This window comes from Hyaena hyaena, unplaced genomic scaffold, assembly GCF_003009895.1.
Source record: "Hyaena hyaena isolate Hyena2069 unplaced genomic scaffold, ASM300989v1 scaffold_158, whole genome shotgun sequence".
Classification (NCBI taxonomy): domain Eukaryota; kingdom Metazoa; phylum Chordata; class Mammalia; order Carnivora; family Hyaenidae; genus Hyaena; species Hyaena hyaena.
The window spans coordinates 2,585,258-2,602,112 of NW_024080790.1; the positions used below are offsets into that span (position 1 = coordinate 2,585,258).

At 38.2% G+C, this 16,855-nt stretch overlaps 1 protein-coding gene across 4 annotated transcripts in view; it reads right to left on the bottom strand.

The window, feature by feature from the left end:
- The window catches only part of APLF (aprataxin and PNKP like factor), a 79,788-nt gene that overhangs the window by 27,262 nt on the left and 35,671 nt on the right, over positions 1-16,855 (bottom strand). For all 4 annotated transcript variants that reach the window (XR_005529736.1, XR_005529738.1, XM_039239618.1 and 1 more), the window contains one exon: positions 11,452-11,597. Coding sequence is in view for 2 of the 4 variants with exons in the window: in XM_039239618.1 (XP_039095549.1) it covers positions 11,452-11,597 (146 nt within the window). In the remaining 2 variants the exon portion in view is untranslated. The remainder of the gene's footprint in view (positions 1-11,451; positions 11,598-16,855) is intronic.

Consider the following 16,855-nt stretch of genomic DNA (forward strand, 5'->3'; position numbering starts at 1 on the left):
ATTCAATAATAGCTCTTAACGTGAGCTATCTTTATAATTTCTGTTATTGCAATACTTTATTTCTACCCTCTAAATACAACCATGACTTTTTTTTCTTTCATAGTTTATTGTCAAGTCGGTTTCCATATAACACCCAGTGCTCATCCCAACAAGTGCCCTCTTCCATGCTCATCACCTCCCTTCCCCTCTCCCCCACCCCATCAGCCCTCAGTTTGTTCTCAGTATTCAAGAGTCTCTCATGGTTTGCCTCCCTCTCTCTCCCCAACTATTTTTTCCCCTTCTCCTCCCCCATGGTCGTCTGTTAAGTTTCTCCTGATCCACTTATAAGAAAAACATATGGTATCTGTCTTTCTCTGCCTGACTTATTTCGCTCAGCATAACACCCTCAAGTTCCATCCACGTTGCTACAAATACAATCATTACTTTTTCCCTTTAGCTGAATGATAAAATTGCTCCTCCCTCATAGAAAAATTTGTATGAAGCTGTGTTATGACAAACTCTGAAAATTAATGACTCACTTGAAATGATCTGAATAAAAGTTTCAGTTTAACCAGAAGGTGTTTTGAACAAAGTAAATATTCTCATTATCACTGCAGAACCTTTTTAATCTGTGCTTACCCCAAGGAACAATAAGCCTAGTCCTATCCTATTAAAAATGACTTCTTAATTACTTATACATCCTGTGGAGTGGAAATATTGCTCAGATAAACTTCAGTGTTCCTGGTAACCACTTCTAGGATGTGTTGTGTCATACCAGGTATATAGGAAGATTCAAACCAATCTATAGCTAAAGACTCATGTATGCTGGCCTGCCATCTGGAGAAAGCTGGTTTTGATATTACTTAATATCCAATGGCTCAAATTTCCTGAGAAGATACTAATTAGTATGACTTCTTTGGGACTAATTACTTAAATGTTTTGATAGTCTTTTCTTTTTTAAGAAACATAGTATATAACTTTAAAATGCAATCCAAACTAACTAAAGACCTTGCAAAAGGAATCTAGTTCTTATCATGTTTCTTGTATAGTAATAAATAACCCCTAGGAAAGGCAGTGGTTTGGGTACCTCTTGGAGCTGACCCTCAGCTAGTGGCATTCATGCCACACCTGTCTAAAACACACATTCTTTTCTCACAAGCTGCTCAGTTACACCCCACTCTCATCTCCCTCCAATACATGACTAAGTGACACATGCCAGGGACTGGAACTCTGCGTGGGATTGGGGCAATCCTGACCCATCTCCCCTCATAGCAGTTCCCCACTGGGTCAACTCACCGATTTCCTTTCTGTTTAAGTAGAAGTAGGGTAGGTTAGCAGATATCCAATGAAATGCCTGTCTCTTGTTCCTACTGGTATCTCTAAATTCCACAATGAATTCTCTTATAGTTTGGGTTTTAAAAAGAACATAACATCTCTCTACAAACACAGCATTCCCCAAATTTAAAAATTTTCTGGCCCCTCAGTTTGTATAAAGCCTGGGGGTTGGGTGGTGAACATTTCTCAAACCTTTCAACAGGCTTCACAGGGAAAGGCCTGGCTATCACTGCTGGAGGCTCCTTTCAAACATGAGATACCTATACTTAGTACTTTTGTCCCCAGCTCTGGGCCTCAGCAGCAGTTTGGGGAGGATAGAGGGAAAAAATCCCACTCAACATCCTGTCAGTTACTACAGGGGAAAAAAAAGGACACAACTAGGGAAGTAGTAAAATAAATTAGAATCCATTTTTACCATGAAACACTAAGCAGAGGTGAAAAATGAACAGATCTCTCTCTCTCTCTCCCGCCCACCCTCCCCCTCTCTTTCTCTCTCTCTCTCTCTATATATATGGATTTTTAAATTAAGAATAATGTATATATACTATGATTCCATTTAGCTTTTAAAAAATCCCTATATACCTATGTGTGTACTTACTTGTATAAATCCAAATAAAAGGTTAGAAGGATACAAACCAAAATATTAGTAAGGCCAATGGGATTGAAGGATAAGGCAAATCAAGATTCTCACTATGTTCCACATGCTCTGACAGTCTATTTTTTGACAACAGCATGTATTTTTTGCCATTTAAAAAATAAAAAACAAACCAAAGAAAATGAAATATAAGATATGAGATGTTTAACATTATTTCAACTCTCCCTGTTTCTTAAAATAAATCTTCACAAAGAGTAACTTTAACATGCTAATTTATTCTAAAAGAAAAATGAATGATAAAGACACAGATATCAATACTGTGGATCAGGTGTTCTCAAATATATTTTAAGAGGCACAAAAGCTGGAATTCATAATGTTCTTTATGGAACTTCATGAAATATTGATACTCAGTAGACCCTTGGCATTCAAGAATTTAACATTCATGGTTTCAATTATTTATAAATGATCCCAAAAATCCATTACATGCAGTAATTTGTAAGTTTGCTGAGACATAAATTCGACCTGTGCCAGTTACAAAGTTCAGGGGAGGGACAGGAAAGATGGAAGGTACTCTGTACTTGGAAGAAGCAGGAGAAAGGCAGAAAGGGCCATATTCTATAAACACCCACACTGCTTATTTCTTAGACTTGATGAAAATGTGAAGAATGAAATGGGGGAGGCTGAAGATTCAAGATAGAGAACCCAGATTCCCTTCACTATAAAAATATATGCTAGAGGCCTCAAGGATCAAGGAGCATGGAGTTAGTATAAGGTGACCCTGGTGCTGGGAGGTGGCTGGAATGTACTATTAAGGCTATCAAAATAGTCTGTTAACCCAGCAAGCCCTCCCTTGTCCCTAAACCATCTGAAGTTTTAACGTGCCAGAAAGGACAGGATAAAGAACTTCTTGCCAATTCAAGTTCATTGAAGTAATTCGTTACCCTTGGGAAGAATGTCTGTACCAAGTTGCCTTAAAAGTCCTGCATTAGTTTTATTAGCACCCACATACTAAGGATTCAAAAATCCCAACCTCCAGGGTACCTGGGTAGTCAATTGGTTAAACATCTAACTCTTGATTTCAGCTCAGGTTATGATCTCACAGTTCATGAGTTCGAGCCCTATATCAGGCTCTGTGCTGACAATGCAGAGCCTGCTTGGGATTCTCTCTTTCCCTATCTTTCTCTTTGCTCCTTCCCTGCTCATGCTTGCTCGTGCGCTCTCGCTCTCGCTCACTCTCTCAAAAAAAATCCCAATTTCCAGTCCCAAATTCACTCTTGAGCTTCAAACTTATACTCAACTACGAGCTAGACATTTCTTCCTCAGTATCCTGCATACCTCAAACTCAAAATGTCAAAACTGAAATCCTTTCAAGTTTCTGCCAACAGGACTTCTCCATCCATTCTAGCCAGAAACTTGGAAGTCTGTCTTTCACTCCTTTCCCTCACTCTGTCCAGATGCAAGCAACAAGTCCTGCAGTAGTGCTTCTTAAAGATTTCTCTAACCCAATGGCTTGTGCCATCCTAATGGCACTAACCTCCATCAGATCCTCTTAATTTCTTGACTGAGATGTCCTCATCCCTCTGTCTTTTATTTTGTTCTCTTTCCATCTCTTTTCTAAAGAGTTGCCAGGATTATCTCTGTGGCCAAAAACATTTCAAGGTCCTTCTTCTACAACTGGTCCCCATTGCCAGCTCCAACCTCATCTCACATTGTCACCCAGCTTTATACCAAGAATTCTAAGAACAACAGTTCCCAGCATACTATTTGTACTCCCTCTGCTCCTGTACCTGCTGCCCATCTACGTGGATGGAGTCCTTCCTCTACCTCTTCTGCACCTGGTTCATGCCTACTCCTCTTCTGTTAATATTCAACTCAGATCACTTACTTGAGGATCCCTTCCCTAGGAGTTGGCTTAGGCAGTCCACAAGGCTTGGATTAAGCAGTCCACAAGGCCTCGAGAAAAATCTATGTAGTGTCACATTATTTCATGTATTTAAGCATGTCCCCCACAAGACTATGAACTACTTATCAGCTATCTTATTCATTTTCTATCCAGATTCTAGCACATTACCTTGAATATAACAGAAAGACTGCTGGTGTAATGATTATTACAATGGTCTTTAAAGTAAAAAATCGTATTTTGATTATCTGATTGGCCATTTCTTAACTTTTGACTTCGAACAAGTTAATTTAAACTCAGAGTCTCAGAGCACCTGGGTGGCTCAGTCAGTTGAGTGTCAGACTTTGAGTGTCATGATCTCGCAGTTCATGAGTTCAAGCACCGTGTCAAGCTCTGTGCTGACAGTTCAGAACCTGGAGCCTGCTTCAGATTCTGTGTCTCTGTCTCTCTGCCCCTCCCCTGCTCATGCTTTCTCTCTCAGAAATACATAAAAACATTAAAAAATAAAATAAACTCTCAGAGTTTCAGGTCTCTTGATCTGTAAACTATCAATCAACTTTCCACGATTTTCTAAAAAATTAAATAAGTATATCGTAAACAAGTATATCATAGTGGGTCTAGCCCATAATTAGGTTGTGTGTATAAGTTGTTTTTATCAATATCATTATCAATGCCATTACATTACCACTATTTAATGCATGCTTACTGAATAAATAAATGAATAAAAAGATGTTTCTGTAGGGCTCATCAGAGCCATGCCATAAATGGTATTATATGGCCAGTCAGAAGCAAAGTATGTAGGATTCTTTGATGTAATAAACCAGTATCAAGGAGCTCTGGGGAATACAGATTTACTTAAGAGATGGCTGCACAAGAAAAGTTATAGTCTTCATCTCCCCTGCTATTTTCATAAAGAAGTATGAGTACGCCACAGCAGGCATCTGTATACAGAGAAATGAAATATCTAACAGCTAGCATACTCATGTCAGCATTATTAGCATAGGGGAAGCTGCATATAAACACAGAACAGGCAGTGAAACCGGAAATGGCTCTCACTGACAAAGCCTCCACCTCCATATACTCCTATACTCTAAATGCACAACTTGCAAGTCTGCTTCTAAATAACACAAATATAACAGAAATTCCTCCTTAGTGCTGATTTTTACCTCCTCCGTGAAATAGACTTTCATTCCCGTCTATTAGACAGCTATCAGAGATATGCTACCATTGCCTCACTGCAAGCAGCTACACCCTTGTCAAACCTAATCCTCTGTTGTATTGAGAATATTTTCAATACCTCCTCCTCAATATGCTGTTAAGTCATCTGGCTCCATTAGTTTTCTCTCCAAACTGTCTCTCCTATCCTTCACTTCTTTCTGGTCCCAATGCCACCGTTCTAGCTCGGGTCTTCATTCCCTGCGGCCTCCCCTGGCAGCTTCTTAGGTGGTTCCTGCCTCCATGTTACATACCATTGCTACAGCTATCTTCCTGACCACCTTACTCTCCTTCCCAAAAAGTCTCTGACGCCATACAATACAGTCCTGATTTCTATTCAGTCTGGTGTCAAGTGCCATCCTGATTTGTTTCCCAGTCTACTGTGGTGGCTTCCTCCCCTTAACCTGCCAACCCACATCCACACACATGTCCATGCAAGCATGCATGTGACACCCAGTGTAAATGTATACTAACGGGCCACACACACTTTCCTGCCTCTGTGCTTCTGCTCACACTGTGCCGTTCACTGATACTTCTTGCTGTCACGCCCACGTGCTAGCATGCCAGCCATCTTTCAACACCTAATACAAAATCTCCTTCAAAGACATTAAATAAGCATCTTTCTCCTCCCCTCAAACATACACCTTCCACCAAACTATAATATAAGCAGCAAACCCAAGGTATCTAACGTGCTCAAGACAAGTGAAGATAGTTTCAAAATACCACCCTACCTCCCAACCAGCTTTCAAGAATAAACAACCTATTTTTGGTGATGCCTTAAAGACTTTATTGAATACTTTGACCTTTTGATATTCTGGATGACTTTTTAAAAAATTCTTTCTGAATAACCCTGACTGCAGTCTTCAAGTTGGCAGAAAAAATGATATATCCAAACTACCAATAGGCCTGCATTACACTCTATGATCAGTTGTTCAGATTCATACTTTCTGAGAAAATACTTGCCAAATTGTTGGTTTTGCCAAATAAGTCACTATAGCATCCTAATAAGGCAGAATAGCCTTTCTCTTCAGGATGCTCTAAATTGGGTATTTTTGTCCTCTTTATATCTCTTTAATATCTTACAACCTGAATGGACTTCTGGGATGCTCAGGGTTAACTGGCTAAGACTCCCAATGTGACTTAGGGACTTATGACCCCCATAGCTAGACCTAGAGGTCAAGATCATTCCACCTGCCATATCACCTAATACTATCAGTCCCAAGGCTCAAATAAGGGCATATTACTATAAGTACTCAAAGATTTAAATGTGAAATTTAGATCTGGGTCAGGCAAATATGGGTGGGGGGTGGAAATGGAGGTAAGATTACATTATTGTAAACTGTTAGTTTAATATGCCACCTTCTACAATGTCTAGTCAAGCCTATCAAACAAAAAAGCAGATGGGATTCAAGGTGGGAGCCCTAACTCAGATTAAAAGGAACAGACAGCAGCTGACTGGAGTACACTCAGGCCTCTTGGTCTGTCTGGAACTCATGTGGAACAGCATTCAGTAGAGCAAGGTATAGACTGAGGAGTCTGGCTCTAGGCCAAAATCCTATATGTGATCTTTCAAGTACAAGTTTAGACAATCACAAGTCTTTGGCTTGTAGGCTTCATGGGGGAAGTTTCCCTGCCCCTCCACCCCCCCATACAGACATAGTACACAGCCAGTATGTTACAGTTTTCTGGAGGGAGTTGTAAGTAAGGACTCAAGCCGTGCTGGACGAGGCATACTTATGGTACATTCCTTGCCCAGGTGCCTCCATCCAGAAGTCTCTTTGGAGAGGTGTGTATGGGAAGGGGGCGATTGGCTAAGGCCCTTCCCTGGGATCTCCACTGAGATTTCCCTATGGGGGGGGCCTTGGCTGAGGCACAGGCACTTTTCTCTACTCTGACTCGACTCAGTACCTTTCCACTCCTAGCTCTTCCTCTTCCTCCTGGTCGAGAAAGAGGCAGAAGCCTTTGGTTCAGGGATCCTCAGCAGTTAGAAGATTCTCCATACCTGTGCTGCTTCTACCTGACCCTTGCCAAGTGCTGTTCCTTGGAACAAAATGTAACACTGGGAAGCTGACAGCTCATTTCCCCCTTTGGTTGCACTGTCGCACTATGTAAAAAAAGGCTTGAGTCACTTTCAGTTTGGCTCTTTGTCCTAACTGACCACCTTGACAACAGAGGCCTGATTGATCAACAGAGGCCAAGTCAAAACAAGAGAATCCCCTCTAGATACACTGAAATTCTGAAAGTCCTAGTCCTTTCTTCCTCACATCTGCTCTTTCACCTTATGGTATACCCCAAGTGTTCTCAACTGTTCCAAAACTCATCTGTTAGGCTGATATCCACCAACTTAAAAACTACCAGTTTTCTCCCCTCTCTGATTTATCCAGATCTAACTATAGTATCGCCCCCAAATACAATACCTACTATTTATTTCTTTCTCAACCGCCTTTCCTCCATCTGTCTGATAATAAGTACATATATAACCCAGAAAGGGATAATGAAACGACTTCATCTCCCCAACCATTATAAATGGTCTAAATGGAGATTTCATGACCCAAGTCCCTAGAACTTAACACAGAAGCAGCTACAGAGAAACTCATTTTTCCTCTTAAGCTGAGCAACTAGATGACACGAGCCTGGAGCTACCAGTGACCATGTTGTACTCAAGGTGAAACAAGCCTACCAACAGCAATGAAGAACGATTAAAGAGGTAAAAATAGTAAAACCATAGACCAACATGATTGTGATCAAGCCCCTTGTCCCAGCTGGTCTTTTGGTCCATAGTTCTTGCTGTTTTCTTTTCCATTCCGGAAACTAAATTATTCCTCCATCTTTGTGTGATAGTCATCAAAGATGACTGCCAACAATTCTTTCCATCCCGTTATCCGTTAGGCAGGGAAGTCCTTATCCCCTCCCCTTGAATCTAGCCTGGCCTGGTAACTTGCTCTGACCAAAAGAATGCAGCAGAAATGACAATGTACCAGTTTCAATCCTAGGCCTTAAGAGAAGGATGCTTCTACTTTCACTCCCTTGAAATCCAGCTGTCAGGTGAAGATGCTCAGCCTAGATTACTTAATCATTAAGTGGAGAAACAGAGGCCCAGCCAGCAACCAGCCATTCAATCAACCATTGTGGAAGCACCATTCATGTAACGAAAGCCATTTTGGATGTTCCAGCCTCTGCTGAGTTCCCAGCAGAATGTAGCCCAGCTCAACACGAAAAATGTGTCATGAAAGAACTGCTATATCCAGCCAACCCCTAGAATTATCAGAAATAATAAAACACTGTTAACTCACTACATATTAGGGTAGCTTGCTTCCCAGGAACAGTTAGCACGCTTTATAATACTATTTGCTTAAGTTGTTTCAGTTAGGCTTCCTTCTGTTTTTTGTGACAGAGCAGTAATTAGATTATGTGAATTATGTAGATTATTTCTTTAACATTAGTAGATTCAAGTACCCTCATGTTCATTCCCAAATTGGACAATTACATAACCTGTAAGAAGCCGCGGAAAGATGTAAGAGAATTAATGAGAAATATGGACAATTTCAGAGCAATTATCTTCATGACCAGACATTGAGTCACAAAGCCTGTAGACAGTCTAATTTGTGTGGTAGAGAAATCCATTATACCCCAAATGGAAAGACTTACATTTGAGTCCTGAGGTCTCTAGCAATATGATCTTGGTCCGCAGTTTCCTCTAAGGTGTTAAATGATGGTACATCAGTAGCTCTCACCCTTCAGTGCCCTTAAAATTGTGGGAATTCATTTATAATAATACGATGCACAGGCCCTGCAGACCGACTGAATCAGGATCTCAGGAATACGGCCCAGGAGGGTCAAGGTGATTTCTGCCCCTTCTTTCCACTTCCTTTCTCACCAATTCTCCCCAAGAGAATGTGATTCTTTCTAAATTGACCCAAGTAAATTGACCCAAGTCTACTCTATAGGCCTGGCCAAACTGTTCGTAGTCCCTTGTAACTGGTAATCCTCCTGCCATTTGACTAAATAGGTGGGCCCAGCCTCTAGTTTTCTCTCACTTTTAACTTTTTTCCTCACTTGCTCCACACTATAGAAACTCCTCAGGACCAGCTGCCAACCAGTGTTAAAACTGAAACTGGACAGGGACAGAGCATGGCCCCCACTTTACCAGAGACACATGCATAAAGGGTTATGAAAAGGTTATGGAAAATTGAGGCTTATTTCTCCTGTACTAGGAGAGGTGAATCTCCCTCAGAAACCCTAAGGAAGAGCAATCAATTGGCCAAGTAGAGCTCTGGCATTCCTGGGACCCGGCTTCCCAGCAACAGTTAACACGCTTTATAATACTATTTGCTTAAGGGGCACCTGGGTGGTTTAGTTGGTTAAGCGTCTGACTTTCATTAGGTCATGATCTCGCGGTTTGTGGGTTAGAGCCCCGCATCGGGCTCTGTGCTGACTGCCAGCTCAGAGCCTGGAGCCTATTTCAGAGTCTGTGACTCCCTCTCTCTCTGACCCTCCCCTGCTTACGCTGTCTTTCTCTCTCTCTCTCTCTCTCTCTCTCTCCTAGAAATAAATAAAACATTAAAAAAATTTTTTTTAAAATACTATTTGCTTAAGTTGTTTCAGGTAGGTTTCCTTCTGTTTATAACAGAGGCCTAATTAGATTATGTGAATTATGTAGATTACTTCTTTAAAGTTAGATCAAGCACCCTCGTGTTCACTCCCAAAATGGACAATTATATAGCCCGTAAGGAGCTGCAGAAAGATGTAAGAATTAATGAGAAATATGGACAATTTCAGAGCAATTATCTTCATGACCAGACATTATTAGAGTCACAAATCTTGTAGATAGTCTACTTTGTGTGTCTTCAAAATCTCACAAATACCTCAAATATCTTGGATCTGTTTACTGCTCACTACTCCCTGCAATCTATCAATTAAGAAAGTGTTCTTAAGTTTTGTAATTACCAAGCTTGGGTAATGAGTTGGGATAAACATAGCAAAATATATATACTACAAATTTTCTTCTGAAAAAAATAATCTTTCTTCTTGGAAACAAAAGGCAGTCATATTAATATGTTCAGAAAATAGAGCATATGAGGGCTCAAAGTAAACAAGTTTTATCTTAATAGCTTTAATGGTCAATATATGTGAGTTAGAAAACATTTTGTTTATTAAACCTGACTCCACAAGTAAGCAAAGGAGTTGACCACACAGGGATTAGACCCCACTTCCCTAGCTGGAAGAAACGATCCAGTGAGAAGCCAGATCTTTTCTAATGAGGCAGGAGTGAGGTGAGTACTATATAAAAGGCCCAACCCTCTGGAACACCTGATAGCATTTCAATCAGCCCAGTGTACACTATTCTAAAACCAATCCTACTCCTTTGGCTCCCACCAAGACTAAAAAGATGAGGCCCCACAGGGCTCTGCCACAGGACTACAGATCGCAAAAAAATGTTACCTAAAGCCACCCCTCTCTGAAGAGGAAAAACACCTGAACTTTCCGCCCTGGGGCTTGCTCACCCATGCTCTCTCTCTTTCTCTAATTCTCTCATTTTAAATGCATCCAATAATAGGTCCCATTTTCATTAAGTACCCAGTATTAAAGAATGCTTAAGTCAGCCAAACAATTGTAATGAGTTAGCAAAAACTGAAAGACGAAAGAGAAGGTTTCTAAATATTGTAAATTAGCCCAGAAATAATCCTGCAATAGACTATTAAGAACTAGCCTATCAGTTGTTCTTCACAGGTATCAAGAAACAGGTGGCTACATGCAGTCTGAGGATGACTAATGAAATAGAAGAAACCAGGTTTTCAGAATGGAGGTACCAATTACAACCAGAGTCAAGTGGTCTCCATTTTTTTTCCAGTCTGAAAATTTCTAAATTAAATAGGTATGTTTTCTACAAAGCAAGTATTATATTAGTTTTTGTAAGCCAAAAAAACCTGGTCTAGTTTTTATCTTCATAAACTAAGTAATAAATAGCAGTTTGGGTTTTTCCTTGCTGCATACAACATATAATTCTCATCTAGAACACTTGATGAAGAAAATAAATGATCAAGTAATAAATATTTTTAAAGATTTTGTTTTTAAGTAATCTCTACACCTGTGGGGCTCGAACTACAACCTCATGATCAAGAGTCACACACTCTAGGGGCACTGGAGTGGCTCAGTCAGTTAAGTGTCCAACTTCAGCTCCAGTCATGATCTCGTGGTTCAGAGTTCAAGCCCCACGTCAGGCTCTATGCTGGTAGCTCAAAGCCTGGAGCCTTCTTTGGATTCTGTGACTCTGTGTCTCTCTCTGCCCCTGCCCCACTCACACGTCTCTGTCTCTCAAAAAATAAATAAACTTTAAAAAAAATTTTTTTAAATTTAAAAAAGAGTCACACACTCTACCAAAGGAGCCAGCCAGGCACCCCCAAATAATAATTTTTTAAAAAATCACCTTGGATGAAATGACACACTCTTCCTGATCAGCACTTTTGCACTTTTTCCCTGTGTCTTGCTCTGCTGATGTACCTTTTGAACTTCCTGATGAAATTAATCGCTTTTTGCAGATTCCTTCTTTTCCACTTCCCTGGATTATATTATCTTAAACACATACAGAAAGAAAAAGAAAAAAATTATCTCTTTTATCTTCAAAGGTTAATAATCAGAAAGAAAAAGGAAGGAAGGAAGGAAGGAAGGAAGGAAGGAAGGAAGGAAGGAAGGAAAGAAATAGGTAGATTAAAAGGCAATTAAAAGTAAAGTTCCATTTATATTAATGCCATCTTGAAAACACTTATTTGCAAATCTCAAAAAAGTATTAAGCAGCACTTTGGCCAGGAGCTGCAGCCCTGGAGAGAGTCAGGCCAAGATGCTAACGTGAACAGGTGCCATCCGTGAACTGCTTCACCTTGCCTCTCCGAACTCTGCTTTTATCATCCCAAACAAGGGAATTAAAATAATAACTCATAAAGTTACCAGGAGTAAATGAGGTATGATATTTAAACTATGTGGCAGAGTACTTGATATGTGTTAAGTATTCATTTTTATTTTAGCATTGAATTTCTCTAATAGAAAATTTAACATATAGTTAGCCAATGAATTTTACATAGAACTATTGAGCTCCCAACATCCACAGTGAGAAATTAAACTTAATAACAGATTAGGAACCCAAAATTACCCAAAAGGGAGAGAGACCTTCACAAACTTCACCAATATAGAAAATAATTATGTCTCAATAACAATGGACATTGTATCCCATATAATACTTAGCCAAGGTGCAATATAGTTGGCAAACCTAAGTCAGTATCATATTTTGTTAATAAATCCATGAGCCTTCAAAAAAAAAAATCTACTCTTTTTAAGAAGATAATCTTCATGCTTAATTATCTGTCTCCCCTACCATCAAATGACAACTTCATAAGGGCAGGAACTTTATGTGCTTTGTTCACTGTTCCCTCTTTGTGTCTCCAGCACCTAGAAATATGCCTCTCATAAAACTGGTGCTCGGTAAATATCTGACTAAACAAATTGTGAACATAAACAGAATTGGCAATCAGCAAGACTAGAAGGCAACCGACAGAATGTGAGAAGATATTTGCAAATGACATATCAGATAAAGAGTTAGTATCCAAAATCTATAAAGACCTTACCAAACAACACGCAAAAAACAATCCAGTGACGAAATGGGCAAAAGACACGAATAGAATAGACACTTCTCCAAAGAAGATATCCAGAGGGCCAAATGACACATGAAAAAATGCTCAACACCACTCATCATCAGGGAAATACAAATCAAAACCACAATGAGATACCAACTCACACCCGTCAGAATGGCTAACACTAACAACTCAGGCAACAACAGATGTTGGCGAGGATGTGGAGAAAGAGGTCTCTTTTGCACTGCTGGTGGGAATGCAAACTTGTGCAGCTACTCTGGAAAACAGTGTGGAGTTTCCTCAAAAAATTAAAACTAGAACTACGCTATGACCCAGCAATTGCACTACTAGGTATTCATCCAAGGGACACAGGTATGCTGTTTCGAAGGGGCACATGCACCCTAATGTTTATAGCAGCACTATCAACAACAGCTAAAGTATGGAAAGAGCCCAAATGTCTATCAACAGATGAATGGATCAAGAAGATGTGGTGTATATGTATGTATGTATGTGTGTATATACATATATGTATATATATACATATATGTATAAACACACACACACAATGGAGGATTACTCAGGAGTCAAAAAGAATGAAATCTTGCATTAGCATCTATGTGGGTGGAACGAGAGGGCATTATGCCAAGCAAAATTAGTCAGAGAAAGACAAATGTCATATGACTTCACTCATATGAGGACTTTAAGATACAAAACAGATGAACATAAGGGAAAGGAAGCAAAAATAATATAAAAACAGGGAGGGGGACAAAACATAAGAGACTCTTAAATATGGAGAACAAACAGAGGGTAGCTGGAAGGGGAATGCGCTAAATGGAATTAAGGAATCTACTCCTGAAATCATTGTTGCACTATAAGCTAACTAACTTGGATGCAAATTTTTAAAAAATACAAAAAGAAAAAATGAATAGTGGTATGGAAACATAACCACAAATGTAGTGAACAGACTCTACGAGGCAATGATTTTTCAATCATTGTGGCATAACGATTTTATGTTCATGATGACATTAGTTAGGAATCTAGGAATTCCCACTGGAAGACACATGAAGTAGAAATTTCACCCTTCTTCAGCAGTCCCCTCTAAGTGTATTAATGTTCCATTCGTGCAGTTATTCTCAGCTTCAAATCACTCTTTCTAGAAATAGGCAGGCTTAATCACACTGTGTAAGGTGATAACATGCTTTTTTTAACTTTTTTTTTAATGCACACATATCTTTAAGCATTTCAGTCTCTGCAAATTAAAAAATAAAGTACTTAACTTTGCTCTCCATTTCCACAACTAAAATGTCTTCACTTCAAAACCTGTTCAGTTTTCTTTGTAACAAATCTGTGAATGTTTGTATGTACTACTACAAAATTGACTCACCATGTGATTGATACATTTTAATAAATTATTTTTTGAGAATGGAAAACAAAAAAAAAAACAGAATTGGCTCAAAGGTTCCCTTGAGAGCCTTAAGAGAGGTATGTAAGGGAATCCACAGTCATTATTCCAATGTTCTAGAGCAAGATTTAGCTATTTTTTCTACAAAAGGCCAGAATGTAAATATTTTAAGTTCCATTGGCTATATATTGCCTGTCACAACTACCTGCCTCCATCTTTAGAACACAAAATCAGCCACAGACAAAACATGCATGGATGAGCATGGCTGTGTCCAGTAAAACTTTATTGACAAAAACAGGCAGAATTCCAGATTTGGCTCATGGATTGTAGTCTAAACTAAAGGATATTCAAGTAGTCTGAATTAAGGAAAGAAATACTGTCCATATTATTTAAAAGGAAAATTAGTTGAGCCAATATAAATATAATGTATTCATATAAGAAACTTACGAATAAACTTTTCAATAACTAAAACTTGCCTAAATTACTTAAATATTTGCTTTCAATCTAAATTAGGAAGATTTCATATCATTTTAGAAACTGTCAGGAATAAGACTATACAGCTTCATGCAACAAATGTCCAAATGCTACAAGAGCTAAGAATCAGTCAAATCAAGGGAAATAACCAACAAATAGTACTGCTTACTATGCTAAGAACTAAAAATGTAAATTAAGCAAGACACAGCATCTGCCCAAATGGCAGTTTACCACATCCAAAGTGTCACACATGTACATAAAATCCTAAACTTAAAAACTATATATTTAAAATATTCTTCAAAATTCCAAATTTTCTACTACAAACTTTCTTCTAAGGACCAGAGCTAATTTCTTTTTGCATAGGAAGAAGCCATTTTGATATTGTTGTAAAAATGCTCTTTACAAAGAGTATATATCAAACAAATAGCTCACAATAATCTTTATATCTGGCATATCAAATATTTTTCTAAATCCAAAATGGGTATAGTTAAATGATCACAATATAAAAGAAAATAACTGTTAAAACAATTTTTTTAATATTACTAGTTTAACTTACTTACATGAGCTGTTACACTAACAGCTATATGCAGATGTCATTAAAATGACATCCATCCAACTTTATCCTCCAAAAGAACCACCCTAACAGTTACATTAACAATTTGAAGTGTATCCTTCCCAACTTCCTAAGGTTAGCCAAATATGCAAATACATATATGCAAACACACACATGATTAAAAGTATAAATGCTATTATTTCTGTGGGATAAAGACCTAGAATTGGAATTTCTGGATTTAAGAGATTATATATTTAAATATGTAAGAGATATTGCCAAAGTAATCATATATTTATTGCCTAACTATTCTTCCATAGTATGTCACATACTATGCCCCAAATTTCTGAGTTTTACCTTCTTTTTTGTTACTATTTAAAAACTTCTATCTTTTATAAGTGTGACAGATAATATCTGCCAGTAGGTTTGCCACTTTGCTATTTCCCTTTGACTTTGTTTATAAGTGTCCTTTGCACATGAATTTTTTTTCATTTTTAATCTAAATGTACCTGTCAATTTTTCCCTGATGGTTCCAGGCTCCTTACCATCTTAAGAAAGCTCCCCAGAAAATACTGTGCCCGTATATTCTTCAAATGCCTTAATAGTTTTCATTTTTACATCAAGATTATTAACTCAATAAAAATTTATTTCAGAACATGGCATTAGATAGTGTTCTAATATTGTTGTCTTCCAAATAGAAAGCTAATTTTCCCAGCATCATTTATAATAATAATGCATCCTTTCCTGATCAATTTGACCTGATACTTTTGAATATATTAACTGTATGTTACTTCGGTCTGTTTCTGGGTGTTTTGTTCATTTTTTCCTGGTCTAACTTACCTATTCCTATGCTAGAACTATCAACTACTTATAATAGGAACTACTTATATTATATCACTAGATTGTGACATAAAAAGGTTCTCTAAAGGAAGAGGTATTTCTGTTATTCAAACTGTCCTTGAGCATACAAGGAAAAACCTCCTATTTTATACAACACCGACATAGCTCAATGCTAAAATCTCACATAGATGCCACACATGGAGAAAAATCCTAACCACACTTACGAATATAAATACAGATATCTAAACTAACTATCAGCGACTTTAACACATCTTAAAAACAATAAGCCATCATGATAAATTAAACTTATTCCAGGAAACCAAGCATGGCACATCAGGAAATCTACAAACATCACTAATTACACAGACACAAGAAAATGCAGGACTATTTCTTTTGTTTGTTTTGTTTTGTTTTAGCCCCGCCCCAACCCCACCGCTCACCTATGCCCTCCCCTTTCTCTACCTCCACCCACCCCTTGACAGGGCTATTTCTATAGTTTTGTAAATTCAAAAAATTTGTCAAATAATTCAATAGTTATTCCTGAAGGAAAAATAAATAAATATCCTAAAAATGATAAAGAGTATTAGAATTAAATACCAATCATTTTAATGCTGAAATACTAATAGAATCCCTATTAAAATCAGGAATAAGATAGAGATGCCAATTTTATCCACTTTTATTTAAAATTTATAGGGTTCAGTTCATTAACTAAACATTTTTTAAAAGCAGTAGAGCAGAAGAGCCAGAATTATCATAATTTTATAGATATGACTATACAACTAGATAATCTGAGAGACTTACAAACTATGAGAGTTAATTAGATAATTTAGCAGGACTGCTAGAAATAAAGTAAACATAGAATAACTAGCACTTTAAGTAAATTTTAAACTACACTCTTGGTGGGAATATAAACTGGTGCACCCCCTCTGGAAAACAGTGT